At 43.0% G+C, this 20,560-nt stretch overlaps 2 protein-coding genes across 2 annotated transcripts in view; one reads left to right on the top strand and one right to left on the bottom strand.

Annotated features, from left to right (window-relative positions):
• The window catches only part of abcg4b (ATP-binding cassette, sub-family G (WHITE), member 4b), a gene marked incomplete at both ends in the record, with an annotated part of 15,672 nt that extends 13,821 nt beyond the window's left edge, over positions 1–1,851 (top strand). The window contains 2 exons of the mRNA XM_080549079.1: positions 839–957; positions 1,626–1,851. Coding sequence (XP_080405205.1) covers positions 839–957; positions 1,626–1,851 — 345 coding nt within the window. The remainder of the gene's footprint in view (positions 1–838; positions 958–1,625) is intronic.
• A 5,700-nt stretch (positions 1,852–7,551) lies between these two features.
• nherf4a (NHERF family PDZ scaffold protein 4a) lies at positions 7,552–16,351 on the bottom strand (the record flags this gene model as incomplete). Its single annotated transcript, XM_080549078.1, has 9 exons — positions 7,552–7,584; positions 7,682–7,909; positions 8,697–8,903; positions 10,734–10,930; positions 11,292–11,496; positions 12,868–13,004; positions 13,587–13,791; positions 14,396–14,607; positions 16,219–16,351. The coding sequence occupies 9 exons, from the start codon at positions 16,349–16,351 to the stop codon at positions 7,552–7,554; spliced, it is 1,557 nt and encodes a 518-aa protein (XP_080405204.1).
• Positions 16,352–20,560: the final 4,209 nt, after the last annotated feature.

The following is a 20,560-nucleotide window of genomic DNA, read 5'->3' as shown; positions in this document are numbered from 1 at the left end:
AAACGGAGATAGAACCTTATCATTCTAAACGGAGATAGAACCTTATCATTCTAAGCTCACGACACTACAGAGCTAAACCAACTGAGCCAGCTAAGCTGTACTGGGCTGGCGATAGTACTGTGACTGCTTAAACGGTGCTGAAAAAATGATACCGTGAAAGGATAATATATCCAAGCAAGCGCAGTAGTATGGTTATCGTGTCAAACCCGTATCATGTAAAGACTATTAGAAACCCCCCCTACCTCTTGTGTGTGTTTTATTACCCTGTCACATTTTGCATGGATTTTCCAAATGTGCACGCATCGATTTTCTGTCTTCAGAGTTTCATCATCATCATGTCCTGTCCTCCTGCAGTGTAGCTATTGCGTCGGGGGTTTGGTGGGGAGATCCTTCAAGTGTCCAGTCTCATATGATAACGTGTCTATATCAGGGGAGGCTGGTGGAGGCAGAAATCGGAGGAAGGGGGCTCATTGTAATCCATGGAATGCAACGAGGAACGCTATCAAGAATCCTCAAGGGCGCTTAGGTGGCGTAGCGGGTTAAGCGTTGACCATGTAACCGCATATCCTGCATGTCATTCCTCTTCTCTCTCACCCATCCTTCCTGTCTAAAATCTCTACTGTATCTGTCAATAAAAATGAAAAATATGAGTGGGACTGCCCCACTCAGAAAAAATAACTTAAAAAAAAAAAAAAAAGAATCCTCAAGCTATTCCATGCATTACAATGAGCCCCGTCCTCCGATGTCTACCTCCACCAGCCTCCCCCTGGTCTCTATATCATAAGTCTGAACTGTATGTGTGTCGTCATTGACCCCCCTGCCTGTCTTGCCTCTACAGGTGGCCACGTTCGTGGGCCCGGTCACGGCCATCCCAGTCCTCCTGTTCTCAGGCTTCTTCGTCAACTTCGACACCATTCCCAACTACCTGCAGTGGAGCTCCTATGTGTCCTACGTTAGGTATGACCTTCCTACAGTACTAATGCACCAAGGGAGGCTGGTGGAGGTAGAAATCGGAGGACGGGCGCATGGAATGGAATGACAAATTGTTGATACCGTTCCTCGTCCCGTTCTGTGCATTACAATGAGACCGTACTCGTACGTAGATTTCTGCTCTGCGGTACAGCATCATAGTGTGTGTGTGTGTGTGTGTGTGTGTGTCTGTGTGTGTGTCCATGGTTGTGTTCCAGTGCAGCTTTAACACACACACACACACACCTGATCAAACCAACCAATCAGCTTATTATGGTCCTCAATCAAGACTCTTGATGACTCATCAGGGGTGTTAGTGCTGATCTGGACCCAAAACTGTACACACGTTCAGACCTCTGTTCTAGGAATAATAATCCCTCTGTATTCCGTGAGTTTAGAATGATAAGATTCTATCTCCGTTTAGGGCAGTTCAGAGATATTGAGCGTCAAAGTTTTTACATTCCATTATGTTTTGTGAGATGGAACCTTTGTATTTTATTAATTACTAACTCAAAAATGTCAACATTTAAAAAAATAACACCACACAGGCATTAATAAACACCTAATGGATCAGATTATGTAAAAAAACTAAATTTTGACAAAAATGGAGATAGAACCTTATAATTCTAACGTCACGATTTGTTTTTTCCCCCCAGATACGGCTTTGAAGGGGTGATCCTGTCCATATACTCGATGAACCGTTCAGACTTACATTGTCCAGGGAAGGTGTGTAAGTTCCAGAAGCCGGAGGAGGTCCTCCAGCTGCTGGATGTGGAAGACGCTAAGCTCTACATGGACTTCATCGTCCTGGGAATCTTCTTCCTCATCTTCAGACTGGCCACCTACCTGGTGCTACGCTACAAGGTCAAGTCAGAACGATAGATACGTCACACCCCCCTCTAAGGCTCCCCTCCTAGTGGCTCTATTACTCTACTACCCCATCACATGATTTCCACTTCCTGTTTTTCTATATCTCAGTACTGTAACCATAAAACTGCTGCTCATAAAAGAAACGGACTGGACTATAACTGGAACTGTTCTCCTACATGGAACTGTTCTTCTTCTACATGGAACTGTTCTTCTTCTACATGGAACTGTTCATCTACATGGAACTGTTCTCCGACATGGAACTGTTCTTCTACATGGAACTGTTCTCCTACGTGGAATGGTGGTGTGGTGAGATGCATACTGGGAACAGAGAAGAAGACGCATCTTCTGGAACACATACTTTTTTACCTCAGCTAACAGGACTACAAGCACCTGTGTATGTAGGGGGCACGGAGGAGAGGGGCGGGGGGCACAGAGAAAGACACTGGTTGGACCTGCAAAGAGAACCAAAAACAGAGAATGTTTACATGCCGTTGCCAAGTCAACAGAGGAGGAGAACATTCTACTGTTGCACTGGAGAGTGTGTGTGTGTCTGTTGTTTTAAAGACTGAGAGAGTGACAGACTACATAACCGTATTCATATGATCATTACGATGCCTTGAAAATCAAATCCTTGTTATGTAGATTATTATTAACTTGTTTATATTGTCTTAACACTAGAACAGCCATGAGGGGTCATTTGGTCATTGACCCCTGTGAGTAAAGAAACATTTTATATCTTTGCACTCGATCAAATTTGAGTTCTACCACCCAGTATCCTTACATTTTCAAAATCACATCAGGATAAGCTAGTATGAAGCTATTTTGTTTTTCTGTGTAGGAAGCAGGCTAATTTACAAGCGGCCAACTAGTGGTCGTTGTGTGTAAATATCAGCTTAGCATTGAAGAATGGCGGCACTTTTAGTAGGTAAAAAGGCACGGCTGTTCTTGTGTTAAAAGTAGTTTGGTTTTTTTCAAAGTGGATGATTAACACACCAAAAAAGATATATACAGTATTATATTGAACCCACTCAGAAGACTGTTGTGGGCCAGATCGGGTAGTGCCGGATACCGGGAGGATTCTAAGGACCGGACGTGGTCCGAATGTGGCGGTCCAGCTCTGGGTGAGTTGGCAGTTTGCTCTGGTACAGAATGAGGAATGTGGCCCTGATATGTTCCTGTATGAACCATCTTTGGTTTGAATGTGGTTGATCATCACAATCGAACAAAGTTGTATCTGGGCCACATCTACAGTACATGCTGGCCTTTTTATTCGGTTGTTAAGTCAGACCAGAAATTCCCAGCACCAGAGTACCAGTGTACTAAAGCACCAGAGTACCAGTGTACTACAGCACCAGAGTACCAGTGTACTAAAGCACCAGAGTACCAGTGTACTACAGCACCAGAGTACCAGTGTACTACAGCGGTAGAATGACAGTTCAATCGTTTTTTAGACTCAGATCTCTTCATACCACAAGGGACGCAGCACTTTCCCGTTATTTTTCACATATTTGTCAGCGTCTTTGAGCCTCGGAAAAGCGCTATATAAATATAACGAATTATTATTATTACTGAGGCATTTCGAAGAGAGCGCCTCAGCCAACGTTGGACCCGGAAACACGTCACGACTTAACAACCGAATAGCAAAGATGTGGGCTGTCAGATCTGGGATGTCATTCCTCTGCTGACAGGGCATATTCTGTTTGTCACTGTGATCAATTTTCAAAAGCCTATCAAGATTTTAATTAGTTGAAATAATGTAGAAGCGTTTTTATACTATATTCACTATTGTTTCTACACTATGTACTGTATGTGTGTATGCAATATTGTTGAGTTTAGTTTGTACTTAAAAATACAAGGCAAATATATTATCATTAGAAGTTATAGTGTTTAAACATATCTCCACTTCTCCACATACTGTATATTAAAACATGTTGATACTTCTATTATCACACAGAGATACAATTCAGACTCTACTGACTTATTTCAGCGTCTTTGAGCCTCGGAAAAGCGCTATATACATTTAATGAATTATTATTATTATTATTATTATTATTTAACACAGTATTGTGTTGTGATGTCCTAAGTCTTCATAATTATTAAGAGTATTATATGTTTCTTACAATGCGAATGCCTGAGTGACATCTTTATGATTAAATGGATATTCCTTTCTTTTTTTTTTAGATAGCTGGTTTGGCCCTGACCTGGTTGTAGATCATTATATTATCCTAGACAGTTTTGTTAAAGACGTCCCTTTAAGGAATACTCAGCTTCTGGAAACTACCAAAGGTCTAACACTGACAGGCAAGATTTGAAAATGTCATTATTATTTTTTTTTTAACCTTTATTTGACCAGGCGAGACAATTAAGAACAACATTCTTATTTCCAATGCCGGCCTGCCTCATAAGGGGAAAGGGGAGGAGGGCTGAAAGATAAAACATGTTAAAAACAAACAAGCACTTAAAACCACAATTAAATGAGATGCCACAAAACAACAATAAGCATTAAACACAGGCATGTAACACAAACAATACAACAAAAGCACTAACGGTGCTGGAGTGTTGTATTGTACAGAGATAAACCTAGACCTAAAATGTATTACATTTTTACTATTTTTACCATTTATTCCCCAGTCCTGTTGACTCAACACACTATAACAAACATGACTGTTTCTCTCAGCAAAACACTTCTGTGCAATGCAACTGTCATATTCAATCCAATATTGATTGAAAACTTTATTAGAAGATTTGCAGAAGTAGGTACATGAAAGTACATATTACATACAAGGTCAACTAACAGGATAAAAACCCAAGAAAACCACTGGCTTATTTCAATTGGGGTCCTTGATTTTCAATTCATCGTTACATGTAAGACAGACAAAAAAAACTAGTACTATCTACAAGATAATACAGACAAATAACTAGTACTATCTACAAGATAAACATACATCCATCATGGGAAGAACAATACAACAAAACATAAGGTATGTACAGCGGGTAGGACAGGTGGGGACATACACCACAGGTGGGGGCGGGGGACAAAACACAAAGTATGTACAGTGGGTAGTTCGGGTCTTTTAATCAGATTTTTGATTTAGAGGGTCCAGTTACGGATTGCAGCCTCCTGTAAATGTTTTTTGAGAGTGGTTTTGAAGGTGGGCAGTGTTTTGCACTCCTTTAAGATTATAGGAAGGGCGTTCCACATTTTTACTGCATAGTTTGCAAACGAGTTTAACCCCTTGTTTGTGGTGCAACGCGGTTGAACGTGGTTCGTGGAGCTTCCTCTGGTATTGTATGTGTGGACGTTGTTCACTTTTTGGAAGTATGTTGACAGGTACTTGGGTGTCTTTTTTGGTGTAGCGTATCTTGAAGACCAGGCCCAGTGCAAGCTGCTGCACTCTGTCAACTACTCGTAGCCAATCAAGGCTCAAAAAATGAGCAGCGGTTAGATGTGTCCTAGGGTTGAGGCCTAGCAGAAGCCTAACCAGTTTATTTTGGGCTGTCTGGAGTCTTGTTTTTTGGGCCTTTGTGGTTCTATAGTACCATGATGTTACGGCATAGTCGAAGTGACAGAATGAGAGCTCCTGATAGGGTCCTCAGTGTGTTTTTACTGACAAGTGAGGATATCCTGTACAAGAATCTAGTTCTATGGTTCACTTTTTTGATTACTTTTGCTGCCATTTTATCTCCGGAAAGATTTGCCTCTAAGATGGAGCCCAGGTATGTAATATCCTCTTTTCTTGTGATATTAATGTTACCCACTTTTATTTTGAAATTTACAGCCTTTCTGAGTTTAGATGGGGATCCGTATAGGATGGTTTCAGTTTTACCTAGGTGTATTGATAGTTTATTGTCAGCTAGCCAGATGCAGATTCTACTCAGTTCAGTGCTTAGCGCTTTTTCCACCTGCAATATGTCCCTGTCAGAGACCAGCAGAGCCGAGTCATCCGCGAACAGGAACAAATTGCAATTTGCAATCACATGCAGTATAGTACAGTGGATTGTGTACATAGCCTTTATTGATGTAAACCAGCTCCTTACCTTCTTGTGATTTTATGCATCTATGCTTTTTCTAAAATGTGTTTTCTTTTTCCTTTCCTAAACACCAGGGGAGCCTCCCCTCCTAAATTTCGTTGTTTGGTACCTGTACTGTAGCAATGACAAATAAAGTCCATTCCATTCCATTCCACATGCTGATGACATGTCATTCACATATATAAGGAACAGTAAAGGTCCCAATATGCTTCCTTGTGGAACGCCGCAGGTCACTGGGAGGGGGGGGGACAGTGTTCCGTTCACACTAACCACCTGTTCCCTCCCCTCTAAGTAGGATTGCATCCAGCTCATAAAGACTTGACCTTACTAAAGACTATTGCCATGTAGGGTACATTACTGTATGACTTCATGTGGGTGTGTGCCAGTGGCCTATATGCTTCCTATCTCTTCCTTTTTTCTGTGCAAATGCAGTCAATAGATCCAGGTTAGGTTTAGGGTTTGGGTCCAGGTTAGGGTTAGGTTTAGGGTTTGGGTTAGGTTTAGGGTTTGGGTCCAGGTTAGGGTTAGGGTCCAGGTTAGGGTTAGGTTTAGGGTTTGGGTCCAGGTTAGGGTTTGGGTCCAGGTTAGGGTTAGGGTTTGGGTCCAGGTTAGGGTTAGGGTCCAGGTTAGGGTTAGGTTTAGGGTTTGGGTCCAGGTTAGGGTTTGGGTCCAGGTTAGGGTTAGGGTTTGGGTCCAGGTTAGGGTTAGGGTCCAGGTTAGGGTTTGGGTTAGGTTTAGGGTTAGGATTCAAGGTGTGCGAGGCCCCATAGTCACTCCGCACCTGGTTACCTCTCTCTCCAGATCACCTGATTTTATTCATACACACATCTACATGGCAATCAATTACCTATCTATCTATCTATCTATCTATCTATCTATCTATCTATCTATCTATCTACATGGCGATTAGACAGATAAAAGAAAAATGTCTCACCCTAGAGCTTCCATGTCAACCCATATATTATGCCCACAAGAATTCTACTTTAAAGCAGGTTTTGTCATATATGGTTTAATTTCATGACACATACAACACCATATAAATAGGCAAACTATAATACACAAATTAAAATACTCAAAATGAACATACTGTACATAATTCATCAGATGCTGACAGGGTACATTACTGAGGTTGGAGTGTTAGGCATTAGGCAATTTTATGGCTTATCAAGTCTACTGTTAAATATGTATAACTTTAAATATGTATAACTTTAAATGACCAAACCAAATCACTGCATCCTCAAAATCTAAAACGTTTTTTTTAATCTTAATTCAAATTTAAGATAAACCTGAATCTCACTGTCCCCTTCTCTCACCCCATCTCCCCTTATTAAGAAATAATACAAAATAAATAATAATTATTAAATAATAATAATTTGAAGTGTAAATTGAATCCTTATCAGGGACAAAGCAGGTCATGTCCTGTCAGCATAACTCTGACCAGGAGATGTGAGAGTATACACACTGTGAGGGTATACACACTCCAGCCTCAGAATCTACAGTATTACAACCACTCTCTGGTTGCATGTGGAAGCAGGGGAAAGGGTTTGATGATCACATTTTTAAATTGTTTTGCAGAATCATCATTGGCTGTAGATATGGCAGATTTTCCTCTTTCAGGTCCAAACATAACACCTATCTGTGTTACTCAAGATGACTTCTCTGGTCACTTCTCAAATTCCATCACAAGAAAGCCGTGTCAACTTTTTCTGAAACCTGAAACACATAAGATCAAATAAGTTAGTGTCACAATTCACTATGAAGCGCGTGTTTGTGTGCGTACATGCGTGTGTGCGTGTGTCTGGTTCCTCACCTGCTGAGTGCTGTGGAGTGTGACTCCTGGAAGGATTGGGAGCTCACACTGCTTCAGCCTCTCGTATCCTGACCTCTCTACGACCAGCAGTCTCAGGGACGACCCGCTCTTCTTGATCAGCATCACGACGTCCTCAAAGTACTCTGTCTCCACGTTCTGTCCGTTCACCTCCACCACCACATCACCCTCCCACAGTCCTACCCTCTGTCCTGCGCCACCTGCCACCACCTAGAGGAACAAACAAGGAACTATACTAATGCCTTAGATCTGTCCACAACACCTATCCTTTGACACATGGTTTTAGTAAGCGTCAGGCAATCAGTCTCTCTGGTGGCAAAATCATCTTTCCAGATCCCCTAGACTAGAGAACACCTGGGGACACCAGGGTTTAACTGAGTTGGAGGGTATCAACTCAGTTTTTGTTCTGCCTCCAATGCAATCAATATCAAGGACAGTTTGACTGAAAGTATGTTTGTTATGTTATGTTATGTTATGTTAATTTTATTTATAATGCGCCCCCCATCCAACTTTTACATCGGCCCGGGGCGCAGCCCGGGTAAAGGAACAGATAAAGACAAAGACAAGGAACACAGAAAGCAAACAGACACAGACGACTTAAACGTACATCTCAAGGGATACAATTCACAACAAATAGGGAGTAGACTTAGGGAACATCATTGACGAAGAGGTGGGATTTTAACTTGGCTCTAAAGGAGTCCAGAGTGGGGGCAGACTTGATGGCAGAAGGGAGCACGTTCCACAGGGTCGGTGCTATCACCGCAAAGGCACGGTAAAAGTAGCTTTTACTAATATCCGTTTAGGGTAATATTTGTATTTTATTTTATGAATTACTAACTCAAAAACACCACACAGGCATTAATAAACACCTAATGGATCAGATTATGTAAAAAAGAGAGAGAACCTTATAATTCTAACGTCACGAAATGTAATACATGATTATTATTATTATGATTGTTATTATTATTGTTATTAGTATGGTGTTTGACAGCAGTACCTGGCCTATGAAGGTGCCTGGCTCATGCTGCACACAGCCCAGGTGGAACCCGAAGCCCGCCTCTCCTCTGCCCAGAACACACAGTCTGGGACAGGGCAGTGACCCATGCTCGTCCTGGTTACGACAGTTCTCTGTGTTGACCTCTGACCTCGTCTCCTCCCTGTCTGGCAGATGGTCGTCAGCGAACAACAGAGGAGATATACCCAACTGGAACAAGAAACAGTCAATAGTCAATACAACAATAACTTATAGTTATTTGTACTTATTTGTACTACTACTAAAAATATAGTGTCATTGACATGGACATTTTAGTAGAATATAGCCAATAATGATGTTTGCTTTAAGCAAACAGGAAACATACCGGGTGCAATAAAACTGTAAAACAGTTATATAACTGTAGAATACATGATAGGTACACTGGAAAGCTCTACCTCAATAAAGTCGAATGACGTAGCAAACATTAAACTGACATGAATCAGCTGTTTCCGCTGTCTGCGTCTTCCCGGAATTTGTCTTTCTTGTGTCTTATGTATAAGGGTTAGGGTTGTCTTATATAAGGCCCCTTTGTTCTGCTATAGTGTCACTAGACACACTGGAGGACGCAGGAGAGGACGCAGGCGCTGAATGTTCGCCGCTTCTCCACCAGAGCTAGCTTAGCTCCAGTCTTTATTTTACTTTTTAATCAGTACTAAAGTTTTTAGCATATAGTATTTTAGCGTGTCTTTGTTACTCTCCGGCAACCTTTCGGCAACTTTTGGCCACTAGCAACAGCAAGCCATTGTGAGACGGAGAGCTGCGACACAAAGACTGTGCTAGTCTGTGCTAGCTGGGCTCAATGCGCTCTTCTTGTTCCGCGGCGGAGGACAGAGGAGAGAGACGCTCCTGCTAGGAGCTGGACGGATGGAAAGTGGAGAGTGATTTTTATGTTTTATTTTTTCGGGGTTTGGTTGATAAACATTTGACATTTTCTGCAGAAGGGAGAAAGTGAGAGATCGCGGACCGTCGGGGATTGTCCAGTCAGACGTTTTGGGGGTCTCGGCTATAACGGATATATTTCTTACGGAAACATTTACTGGGATTTACTACCGACGTGTGCGTTGTGGTTCACTTTCTCTGTGCTGCTGTCCTTGTCTGGAGGGGAGATGAAAGCCCGGAGCTGCAGCGAGGTTAGACAGGCTTACACGACCAAAGGCTTCAGTCGGCGACGACCCCCCCTCCCCCCTCCCTCCCCCACCCGGCGACGACCCCCCCTCCCCCACCACCCGGAGACTCTCTACCGAAACCGTGGAACAATGGACAACCCCCCCCATCCCCCAATCCTCACCCCCCTACCTGGTCTACACTCTGAGCAAACGCAATGTTATTATGTCTCCCCCCCGCCTAAATCTACTGGTGTTTTTGTACCCCCCCCCCACCATGACCACACACTGTACATACTTGTTGTTTTGTCCCCCCGCCCGAACTACCCATTGTACATATTATATGTCTGTCCCCCTGCCCGAACTACCCACTGTACATACTTTGTGTTTTGTCCCCCGCCCCCACCTGTGGTGTATGTCCCCACCTGTCCTACCCGCTGTACATACCTTATGTTTTGTTGTATTGTTCTTCCCATGTTGGATGTATGTTTATCTTGTAGATAGTACTAGTTATTTGTCTGTATTATCTTGTAGATAGTACTAGTTTTTTGTCTGTCTTACATGTGACGATTAATTGAGTATCAAGGACCCCAATTGAAATAAGCCAGTGGCTTTCTTGGGTTTTTATTCTGTTAGTTGACCTTGTATGTAATATGTGCTTTCATGTACCTACTTCTGCAAATCTTCTAATAAAGTTTTCAATCAATCAATCAAGACAACATGGTTTTGATGTTCTTATTCCCAGTTTAGGCCGCGGCAGCCAGCGTGAGACACACTTGAGACGTCGCGTCCCACGCGTCAACATGGGCGCTGAAATTAAACACACACGCTACTGACTGGGCCTTAGGCCAAGAAGAGTGAATACACAGTCTTGTCTAGGCCTACTATACTAACCCACCTGTCTGTAAAAGTCTCTTCCTTGTTGCGATATGCTGGTGAGGCTGACGCGCTGACCACTCTTCCTGACTTTCCTGACGATGTCCTCGTGTTCCATCGGCTCTGAAGGTTCTCCGTTGACCGCCAGCAGGAGGTCGCCGTCCCGCATCCCAGCATCCTCCGCTGGACTCCCTGGGTCCACCTCCCTCAGGATGTGAGCTAGGGAGCACAGCCATGTTATGGAGCAAGTTTAGTTCAGGCAGGACACACTAAGCCAGTGCTAGCTGTCGGTCAGGTGACCGATCAGCTGTTTCCACCCGTCATACATCACTTACAATTATTCACGATGATACATTTATACAATTATCAATTTACACATTGATATGGCGGCCTATTTGAATGGCAAGTCTACACGCCTCTCTGTAGCCTACAATATTGTTGCTGTTACTGTTGGTTGTTATTTCAATTTCTGAATACAATTTTGATACAAGATGTAACATTTTGACACAACATTGAAACTGAATCTACCTAAACCCTAATAAACACTGACTGCATGTGTTTCTGTGAGTGTGTTTCTCACCGATCCGCCCCCCAGCCAGCTTCTCCTGTCTCAGCAGGAAGCCGTATCCGTCTGAGCCCTGGACCAGGCGCATGGTCCTGGGACGGTGGGGCAGGTTGTGAGAGTCGGCCATGATGGGCAGGACGGGCAGCTTCCGTCGGATGTAACTGCGCTCAGTCTCACGGTCTATGACCAGGAAGGTCACATTGTCGCCACCTTTCTTCAACTGAGGAGAGCAAACTGACATCAGGAGGGGTAATGGTAAATGGACTGCACTTATATAGCGCCTTTATCCAAAGCGCTTTACAACGGCCTCTCATTCACCCATTCACACACCAATGGTGGCAAGCTACCATGCAAGGCACCGGCCCGCTCACTGGGAGCAATTTGGGCTTCAGTGTCTTGCCCAAGGACACTTCGACATGTGGCCAGCCGGGGCTCGAACCGCCGTTCTGCCAACCTTGCGATCATTAGACGGCGGCTCTACCTCCTGAGACACAGCCGCCCCAAGGGGTGCAGTGTGGGGAACACAGAGGACACTCATGTAGAGGCAAGGTTGGTGGAGGAGGTAGAGATATTTGTGTTGGTTATGTTCTAATGTCCATCCATCCACACCCATATGCATCATTATTATTACATTTTTTAAGTTATTATCTTATCTTTCATTCTTTTGTTGTATAAAGACAAGCTCTTTATAGATATTGTTGTCTTTGTAAATTATTGTTGTGGTTGTGGTTGTGGTGGTTGTGGTTGTTGTTGTTGTTGTTGTTGTTGTTGTTGTTGTTGTTGTTATTATATACGGTATAATGAAGCAATTTATAGGCCACGCATTCTTAGTAGTATGCTAGTGTGGATGCAGTCAGGTTTATAACAGGCCCTTATGCTTTGCAGAATGTGGCACCCTAACTATAGCATGACATTTGCTTCGGAATGAATTGTAAGGCATCTACAATTTGTAGTAGACCTCACAAATGGTTTAGAAAAGCTTATCTAAGCCCTATAAAAGCTCTACTTTGTTTAATTACAGTGGGACTAATCTTGTTGAGAGCAGGATTTTCCTAGTTCAGGAAGGCTGGGGAACTCCTTTGGAGGAAGTAGCTACAAAGTGGTGGAAACCCCTTTGAAATGAGTGACGTCATACAATATGTTAAACCAATCAGATACCTCGCTTGGGCAGAGCTCGAAAAAAACTGAATTCAGTTTTTCATTCAGGTTATCTTCCATTTTCTTAAATGTTCTTAGGTAACAACTCTCTGCAAAATAGTCCTACCCAGTCGGAAAAGACGACACACACAGGGTGCGTAAATTCGCTCTGAGAGCGCCGGAGCGCACATTGGGTTCAACGTCATAGAGCAACCAGGTCATTTGATTGGACAAAGAGGCATTCCCTGAGTGTTGTTCAGATTTCCAGAGCGTATTTACGAACGCACCCATAACAAACAAGCAACCATTCAATGTGCATGTGGGGGGAAGGTTCCTGGAAGGTAACATCCAATGAAATTGGGAGCACGTTCTCCCATCGCTCTGTCTAACCACATCTAACCACAGTGGGACCAAGAACACTTGAAAAGACAAAAAAAACGTACAGGTTGTTTACCGTTTTACTGAGAGCGGAGTATGTGAGTGCTGATACCATGGTACCGTCGATCCAGACCAGCTTGTCCCCGCTGCAGACCCCTGCCTTCTCTGCTGGACCTTCAGGGACCGTGGTCACAACATAACAGCCCTTCTGACCTGCAGAAACACACACATCCAATATCACACAACGTCTCCGCAGATATATCATCACCTCAGAGAACATCCTTCTCTCTTACGACAGATAAGATCACTGTCCACACTGATTGAGCCGAAGCAGCATTACTACACTACAATGAGGATGCCTGACGTAAGACAACGCAGTGAACATATATCATAGAAAAGTAGCATCACACACGATTTTCTAAAATGTACTGTGTGTCTATTCAATGCTTTTCTATTCGGTTGTTAAGTCGTGACGTGTTTCTGGGTCCAAAGTCGGCTGAGGCGCTCTCTTTGAAATACCTCAGTAATAATAATAATTCATTATATTTATATAGCGCTTTTCCGAGGCTCAAAGACGCTGACAAATATGGGGAAAACGGGAAAGTGCCGTGTCCCTTGTTGTATGAATAGATCCCAGTCTAAAAAACGATTGAACTGTCATTCTACCGCTGTAGTACACTGGTACTCTGGTGAAGGGAATTTCTGGTTTGGACCCGGAAATTGCTAAACGTCACGTTTGACGTCAGACTTAACAACCGAATTCAATGCTTTTCTATAACTGCTACTGTCTGCTACCATCTATGGGCTTGACGCTGATGCCCAGGCCCAGCGCCGGGTGTCTGGTGATGTGGCAGAGTCTGGGTCTGGCGCAGGCCTCCCCTCTCTGGGCCCGGGACAGAGCCTGCAGGTCCTGGCCCCGGCCCACCGCCTGGTCGTACTCCCTCCTGCTGAGGACCAGCAGAACCAGCTGGGGACCGCAGCCCTGGATCCTCCCAACCACCTGCCAGCCAATCAGAGGAGAGGATACTGAGATCAGAGAAACTAAAGGCTGGAATTTCCAAATCCAATTATTTTCCCCCTTCAGTGTAGTGTTGTGATAATTGTTCCTATTGAATTGTGTTGTGTTGTGTCGTGTCGTGTTGGGATATTTTGTGTTGTGTTGTATTTGAAGTAGTGTTCGTTTGTTGCAGTATTGTATGTCCTCTGTAGGGATTGTTATGGATTTGAAATGGTTATTTATTTACCCAATAAATTAACACTAGAACAGCCGTGTCTTTTTTACCTACTGAATGAGCCAAATGACCCCCTCTTTACAATGCTACGCTGCTATTTACACACAACGACCACTAGTTGGACGCTTGTAAATTAGCCTGCTTCCTACACAGAAAAAGGGCAAAATATCTTCATACTCGCTTATCCTGATGTGATGTTAAAAATGTAAGGATACTGGGTGGTGGAACGCACATATCTAGGACAAGTCATGAAAGGAGGGTCCTGAAATGTGTCTTTACTCACAGGTAAAGGTCACCCCAAATGACCCCTCATGGCTGTTCTAGTGTTAAACAAGAGAAACATTTTAAAATGTGTTAAACAGAAACTCTCACCCTGGGGAACTCCATATTGCCAACAAACTCCTCGTTGACGTCCAGCACCCTGTCCCCGTCCCTGAGCCCGCTCAGCTCAGCAGGACTCCACGCCGCCACCTGACGGATCACGTAACCGTGGCAACCGTTCTCCCACAACAGGTGGAAGCCGAAACTCTGGCCTTCCTTCCGCTTCAGCTGGCACAGGCGCGGCACAGGGCTCTGGTCCGGCTCTGGAGGACACAGAGACACACTGTCACTAGACACACTGTCACACTGCCACTAGACACACTGTCACTAGACACTACTAATTATAAGGTTCTATTTCCATTTTTGTCAAAATTGAGTTTTTTTACATAATCTGATCCATTAGGTGTTTATTAACGCCTGTGTGGTGTTATTTTTAAAATGTTGACATTTTTTAGTTAGTAATTCATAAAATACAAAGGTTCCATCTCACAAAACATAATGGAATGTAAATACTTTGACGCTCAATATCTCTGAACTGCCCTAAACGGAGATAGAACCTTATCATTCTAAACGGAGATAGAACCTTATCATGCTAAACTCACGAAATGGTTACGTGTAGGGCTAATGCCTACGGGCACATTTGTTCACTTTCAGAACACTGGACAGGGCTCAGATTGTATATTGATATAGCTCTGTTAATTAGCCTAGCCTAAATGTTCATGTGGCTTTTGAAGTGTGTTATATTATAGCCTCTGCTCTGATGGTGCTTATTCGACATTTAAAGAAATACAACTTTATTGCAGTATAGGCAGGCAACCTCAATGTAGCGTTTTGTGTTTATGTTTTGTAATGTTAATGTGATACTAACTGGCTCCTCCAGAAATTCCATGCTAAAAATAGCCACTGCTGTCAACAATCCAAGCTGGTAGAGATGGTTTACTTGGCACACTTTGGGCCCGTTAATACCAATCAATCATTGCTTGAATGCCACAGCCTATTTAACTATTGTTGCTGACCATGTGCATCCCTTCATGGCCACAATGTACCCATCTTCTAGTGGCTACATCCAGCATGATAATGCACCATGTCACAAAGCAAAAGTCGTCTCAAACTGGTTTCATGAACATGACAATGAGTTCTTCAGAGTTCTTCAGTGTTCTTCAGTGGCCTTCCCAGTCACCGGATCTGAATCCAATAATAGAACATCAGAAACATCACCTGCGATCATGTCATCATGAACCAGAATCTCAAAGGAATCTTTCCAACATCTTGTGGAATCAATGTCACGAAGAATTTAGGCTGTTTTGAGAGCAAAAGGGGACCCAACCCAGTATTAGTATAGTGTTCCTAATAAAGTGTCCAATGAGTGTATTTGAGTCATGGGACTAGACCCAGGCTAGTCAAGCCAAAACATTGCAATGATTGCAATTCGTTCGGTGTGTAATCCCCAGTAATCTACACTAACTAGGTAACTAGTTAGTAATCCCCACTACTCTATACTAACTAGGTATTTTGGCTTGACTAGCGAATGTGCCATTGATTTTGAACAACGTTGACATTTATTTTCGTCATTCATTTTTCAGAATAAAAGTCTGAACATTTGGTCGGTTGCCGACTTGTTCCCGCATTCACCAGCAGCTGTTGAAGCAAGAGTGTGTGTGTGTGTGTGTGTGTGTGTGTGTGTAGTGTGTGTGTGTGTGTGTGTGTGTGTGTGTGTGTGTGTGTGTGTGTGTGTGTGTGTGTGTGTGTGTGTGTGTGTGTGTGTGTGTGTGTGTGTGTGTGTGTGTGTGTGTGTGTGTGTGTGTGTGTGTGTGTGTGTGTGTGTGTGTGTGTAGTGTGAGTGTGCTGCCCACAGCTGCCAGGTAACACCTTACCTGGGTCGTCTGATATGACCAGCGCTGGATTGTCAATCCCCTCTTTCGGATTAAAGGTGAACCTACAGTCCCATGGAAAGATGAACAGATAGATAGATTTAAAATGTTGAAACTTTGTTTCCAAGAATGCCATTCATGTATGTTTGTGACAGATGAGAATATTATAAGATGTCTATCTATGTATTAGCAAACAAACGATTTAGAGATATTTGTATCCATCAAAAGGCACCTATGAAGTCAATGGAGGCTGGTGGACAAGCTCATTGTGATGCAACATGTTTGATACCGTTCTTCATTCCGTTCCATGCATTACAATGAGTCCGTCCTCTGATTTCTACCTCCACCAGCCTCCCCTGATGAGGATAACCAAGGTACTACTTACCTTGGGAATTCCATGGTACCCTCAGGACCTGCAATGAGAGAAATGGGAACGATGACTCAGACATCCATCTTGAGTTTCATTCTTCTTCTGCAGCAGTGATTCGGGAGTGACCTCGCCCAGGCTGACCTTGATCTAGATCACCTAGCTAGCTGCATTACTTGCATATCTCTTACTCAACTCTTTCCGAGGCGTCCGTACGTACGGGCGTCACTGGATGCACCCAGAGCTGATCATTACCTCACAAAACGCATCTTCCTACAGAGTCCTGCCCTTCTATTTTCATGAGGGTAGTCTACTAGTCCATAGGGACGGAAGGATCGATAAATTGAGACATGAGGAGGCAGAGGAGGAGGCAGAGGCACAGGACACAACCCAGTATGTCAAGCTTGTCAAGTAAATCAAGGCAATTGTCATGTTGAATGTGCTAAACTGACCAATAGGCTGCATGAAGGATATCCAGTATACTCACATGTCCCGGCACACCAGGCCTGATCCAAGCATTTCTCATTTGTAAACACAACTCATACCCTCCTTCCTAGCTCGACTGTCTCACACACACAGATATGCACGCACACACACACACAGATATGCACGCGCACACACTGTCTCACACACACACACACACAGATATGCACGCACACACACTGTCTCACACACACACACACACACACACAGAGATATGCACGCACACACACTGTCTCTCACACACACACACACACACACACACACACACACACACAGATATGCATATACACTTCCTCCACGTACACTTACTCGCATGCAGAATACACACACACACACACACACACACACACACACACACACACACACACACACACACACACACACAGAGCACACAACCTCTGGGCAGAGAGAGGTCTGCAGGCTGTAAGTGTAGCTTCCTCTGCAGTGTCATGTTCCAATCATCTGCTGACTTCCACTCTTCTTCTTCTCGTACTGTGAGTGACCTGACAGGTCCTCATACCCTCCTTCCTAGCTCGACTGTCTCACACACACAGATATGCACGCACACACACACACACACACACACACACACACACACACACACATCTGCTGACTTCCACTCTTCTAGTACCTGGTGTCCCAGACCCTTTATTAAATGAATGCTGTCTATGTATGTTTTGTTTTTTTGAGGGGAGGTTTATTAATTAAGTGTGTTGATAGAAACAACATCCTAATAAAATATACTTACTACATCACGACTTTCTTATAAATCACTATTGTTGTTCCAACCTTGCCTTAGTGTTGTTGACATTTAAATGAAAAAACCCAACCCATCCATGTTTTCCTAAGTTCCTGTAGCGTGTGTAGGTGTGTTAAAAATCACGTAAAATCTGTTACATGAATGCTATATTATCCGTTTTGAGTTTACAATTCATTACCCACTAACCCAGAAGCTGTTGTTAGACACAGAGAAAGACACAAAGAGAACCAGAATCAGAATCATCAGAAATAGAATCAGAACCATCCAGAGAGTTCCATACCTGTGTTATACTTCATGGTGCAGGGTGTCCCCGTCCTGGCTGGCTGGTTGGGGACGGTTATGTTGTGAGAACAGAAAGTGCTGCCTGGAGGATGGGCTGAGCTGTGCAAAGGTGCTGGCTTGGAATAGGTGTGCTGGGTGTGCTGGGTGCAGGTGCAAGGTACACAGACAGTCGGACTCCAACGGTCTGTCGTCAGCACTCAAGGCAGTTGACTGTCGTCTTGCAACAACAAAAGACTCAGTCTTGGTTTAATGTTTAATCTGCTCTGTAACCAGTTGTGGAGACTAACTGGTCATAGCTAACATTCCTCAGGTGTCTTATATTATTGTAATTGTGTTATCTTATGCAGATTTATTTGGCAGGCAAGGCAATGACTGAATGAAACAGAGGAATGTGTATGCAATGTGTAGCATTGTTACACATATATTGTAACCCTATACCGGTTAGTTATGGGTGTTAAACTTCAGATGAAAGATTGGTTAGCAACCATTAACATGGCTGAAGTTAATGGTTAATTAAAGACCAGAACTTGGCAGGTTAATGAGACAGTGAAATACCACATGGATCAACAGTTTGTGTTGTGTGTTGGTGTCAAGACATCAAATAGGTAGCAGGTGCACTTTGTAGGAGAAAATTATTATATGCAATAAGACATTTTTCTACATTTAAGACTTAAAACTCACAACAGTAAATTGACTAAGAGCAAGCTATAGAAACTGATTTCCTTTTGTAAGCACACAATGAAACATGTTCCTCTACCTGTCCTCCTGTGTCGTACATTTGAATATATGCAATTACCCTTCTGTGTTCCATAGTCTGTCTTTGACCCTAGAAACTCAAGGCAATGTTGAGCCACACCAGAGTGATTGCCCTGCATTGTTCACTCTGGTGCCATCATGTGCTGTGCGGCGCACCACAACTAGAAGCGGATTTACCTAATTCGTTGGGAGACACAACTCTTAGAATGAGGTAATTTATGACTTAAATTATTTTGGAATTCTCAATTAGATTTTGGAATTCTCAATTAGATGAAGAATGGCAAAAAAGATTGGATGTTACCCTTTAAATACGGCATTTCAAATTGAAAGAACACTGAGAACATATTCTCATCTGCAGAAGCCAGCTGGGGAAGGGGAGATCAATCAGCCGATTGAAAGCAGAGAATGATCAGGCAGCCATGATGAGCACAAGGCCCAGGTTGGAGATGTAGTCATAGATGGAGAATAACAACAATACCAGATACCAATTCTTAATTAATAGATGTAGAGAGGAAGGAAAAATATTGGATGAACCTGATAGACTAATGCATTTATTGTTTAGTTATATTCAGTTACAGTTTGAGTGGAATATGCAGTGCCCTGTGTAACTAATGGGACAGTGAAGCATGTTTCTTCTTTTGGGTCGATACTAAACAGTTTGTATTTTAAATCAAACAACAACTACGGTACTAAGAGGTTAAAGTAGAGATATTCCCATCTTTTATTTAAGCAATATCACACAATAGGGAGTGTGTTATACTGAATATCAGCACGGCTGTGATTCGGTCGTAGGTACGAGGCCGCAACTGAACTTCAAATGGACTGTTGCCTAGTAACCTGAACACAAACATGTAGTCTAATTAACGGTCATTTAGTAGAACACCTGTGCGGCGGAGTGATACATATAGTTAAAGGTCCCAGTGCTGTTATACTGTATATCAGCACTCATGGAATGCCTCTTGTCCAATCAAATTACTTGGTCGGAACTAATTGTTGTATAATTGATGTTACAGTATTGATGTACATATTGATTGACCTCATGAATGCTCACCATAATTAAGAAAAACAACTGTTCCCACAGGTCAGTCTCTGGGAAGTAGGCATGAATCTGTCAGGCTGCCATCCGCAGAATGCATCACCAAACAGCCAAACGACAGACACTTCAATGCAAGGCACAAACCATTAGTTATCCTCAAAAAGAATGGTCAAGTTACAGTTAGTTAAAAAGTACGTAAAAAAGCCTACAGAAGTTTGGAGAAGTGTCTTGGTGTATGTGTGGAGTGTGTTATGTGTTGTTCTATCTAGGTTCTATCTCCGTTTAGGGCAGTTCAGAGATATTGAGCGTTAACGTTTTTACATTCCATTATGTTTTGTGAGATGGAACCTTTGTATTTTATGAATTACTAACTCAAAAATGTCAACATTTTAAAAATAACACCACACAGCCATTAATAAACACCTAATGGATCAGATGATGTAAAGAACTCAATTTTTGACAGATAGATAGATTTTTGATAGAACCTTATAATTCTAACTTGTCTTAATTGATGTTTATAACTGCTTGACAGCAGTTTGGTATTGTTGAAAGCATTGCTGCTTCAGAGGCAGCGGTAAGGAGTCAACATTCATTTGTATTCTTACAAGCGTGGAGTCCCAGTCCCAGAGGAGAATATTTACAGAGTAGGGCAAACAAACAC

The sequence above is a fragment of the Nansenia antarctica genome (assembly GCF_963989245.1).
Source record: "Nansenia antarctica genome assembly, chromosome: 19".
In the NCBI taxonomy this organism is placed as follows: Eukaryota; Metazoa; Chordata; class Actinopteri; order Argentiniformes; family Microstomatidae; genus Nansenia; species Nansenia antarctica.
Note: the sequence above shows the minus strand (reverse complement) of the source record. Positions and strands in the feature narration are given on the sequence as shown.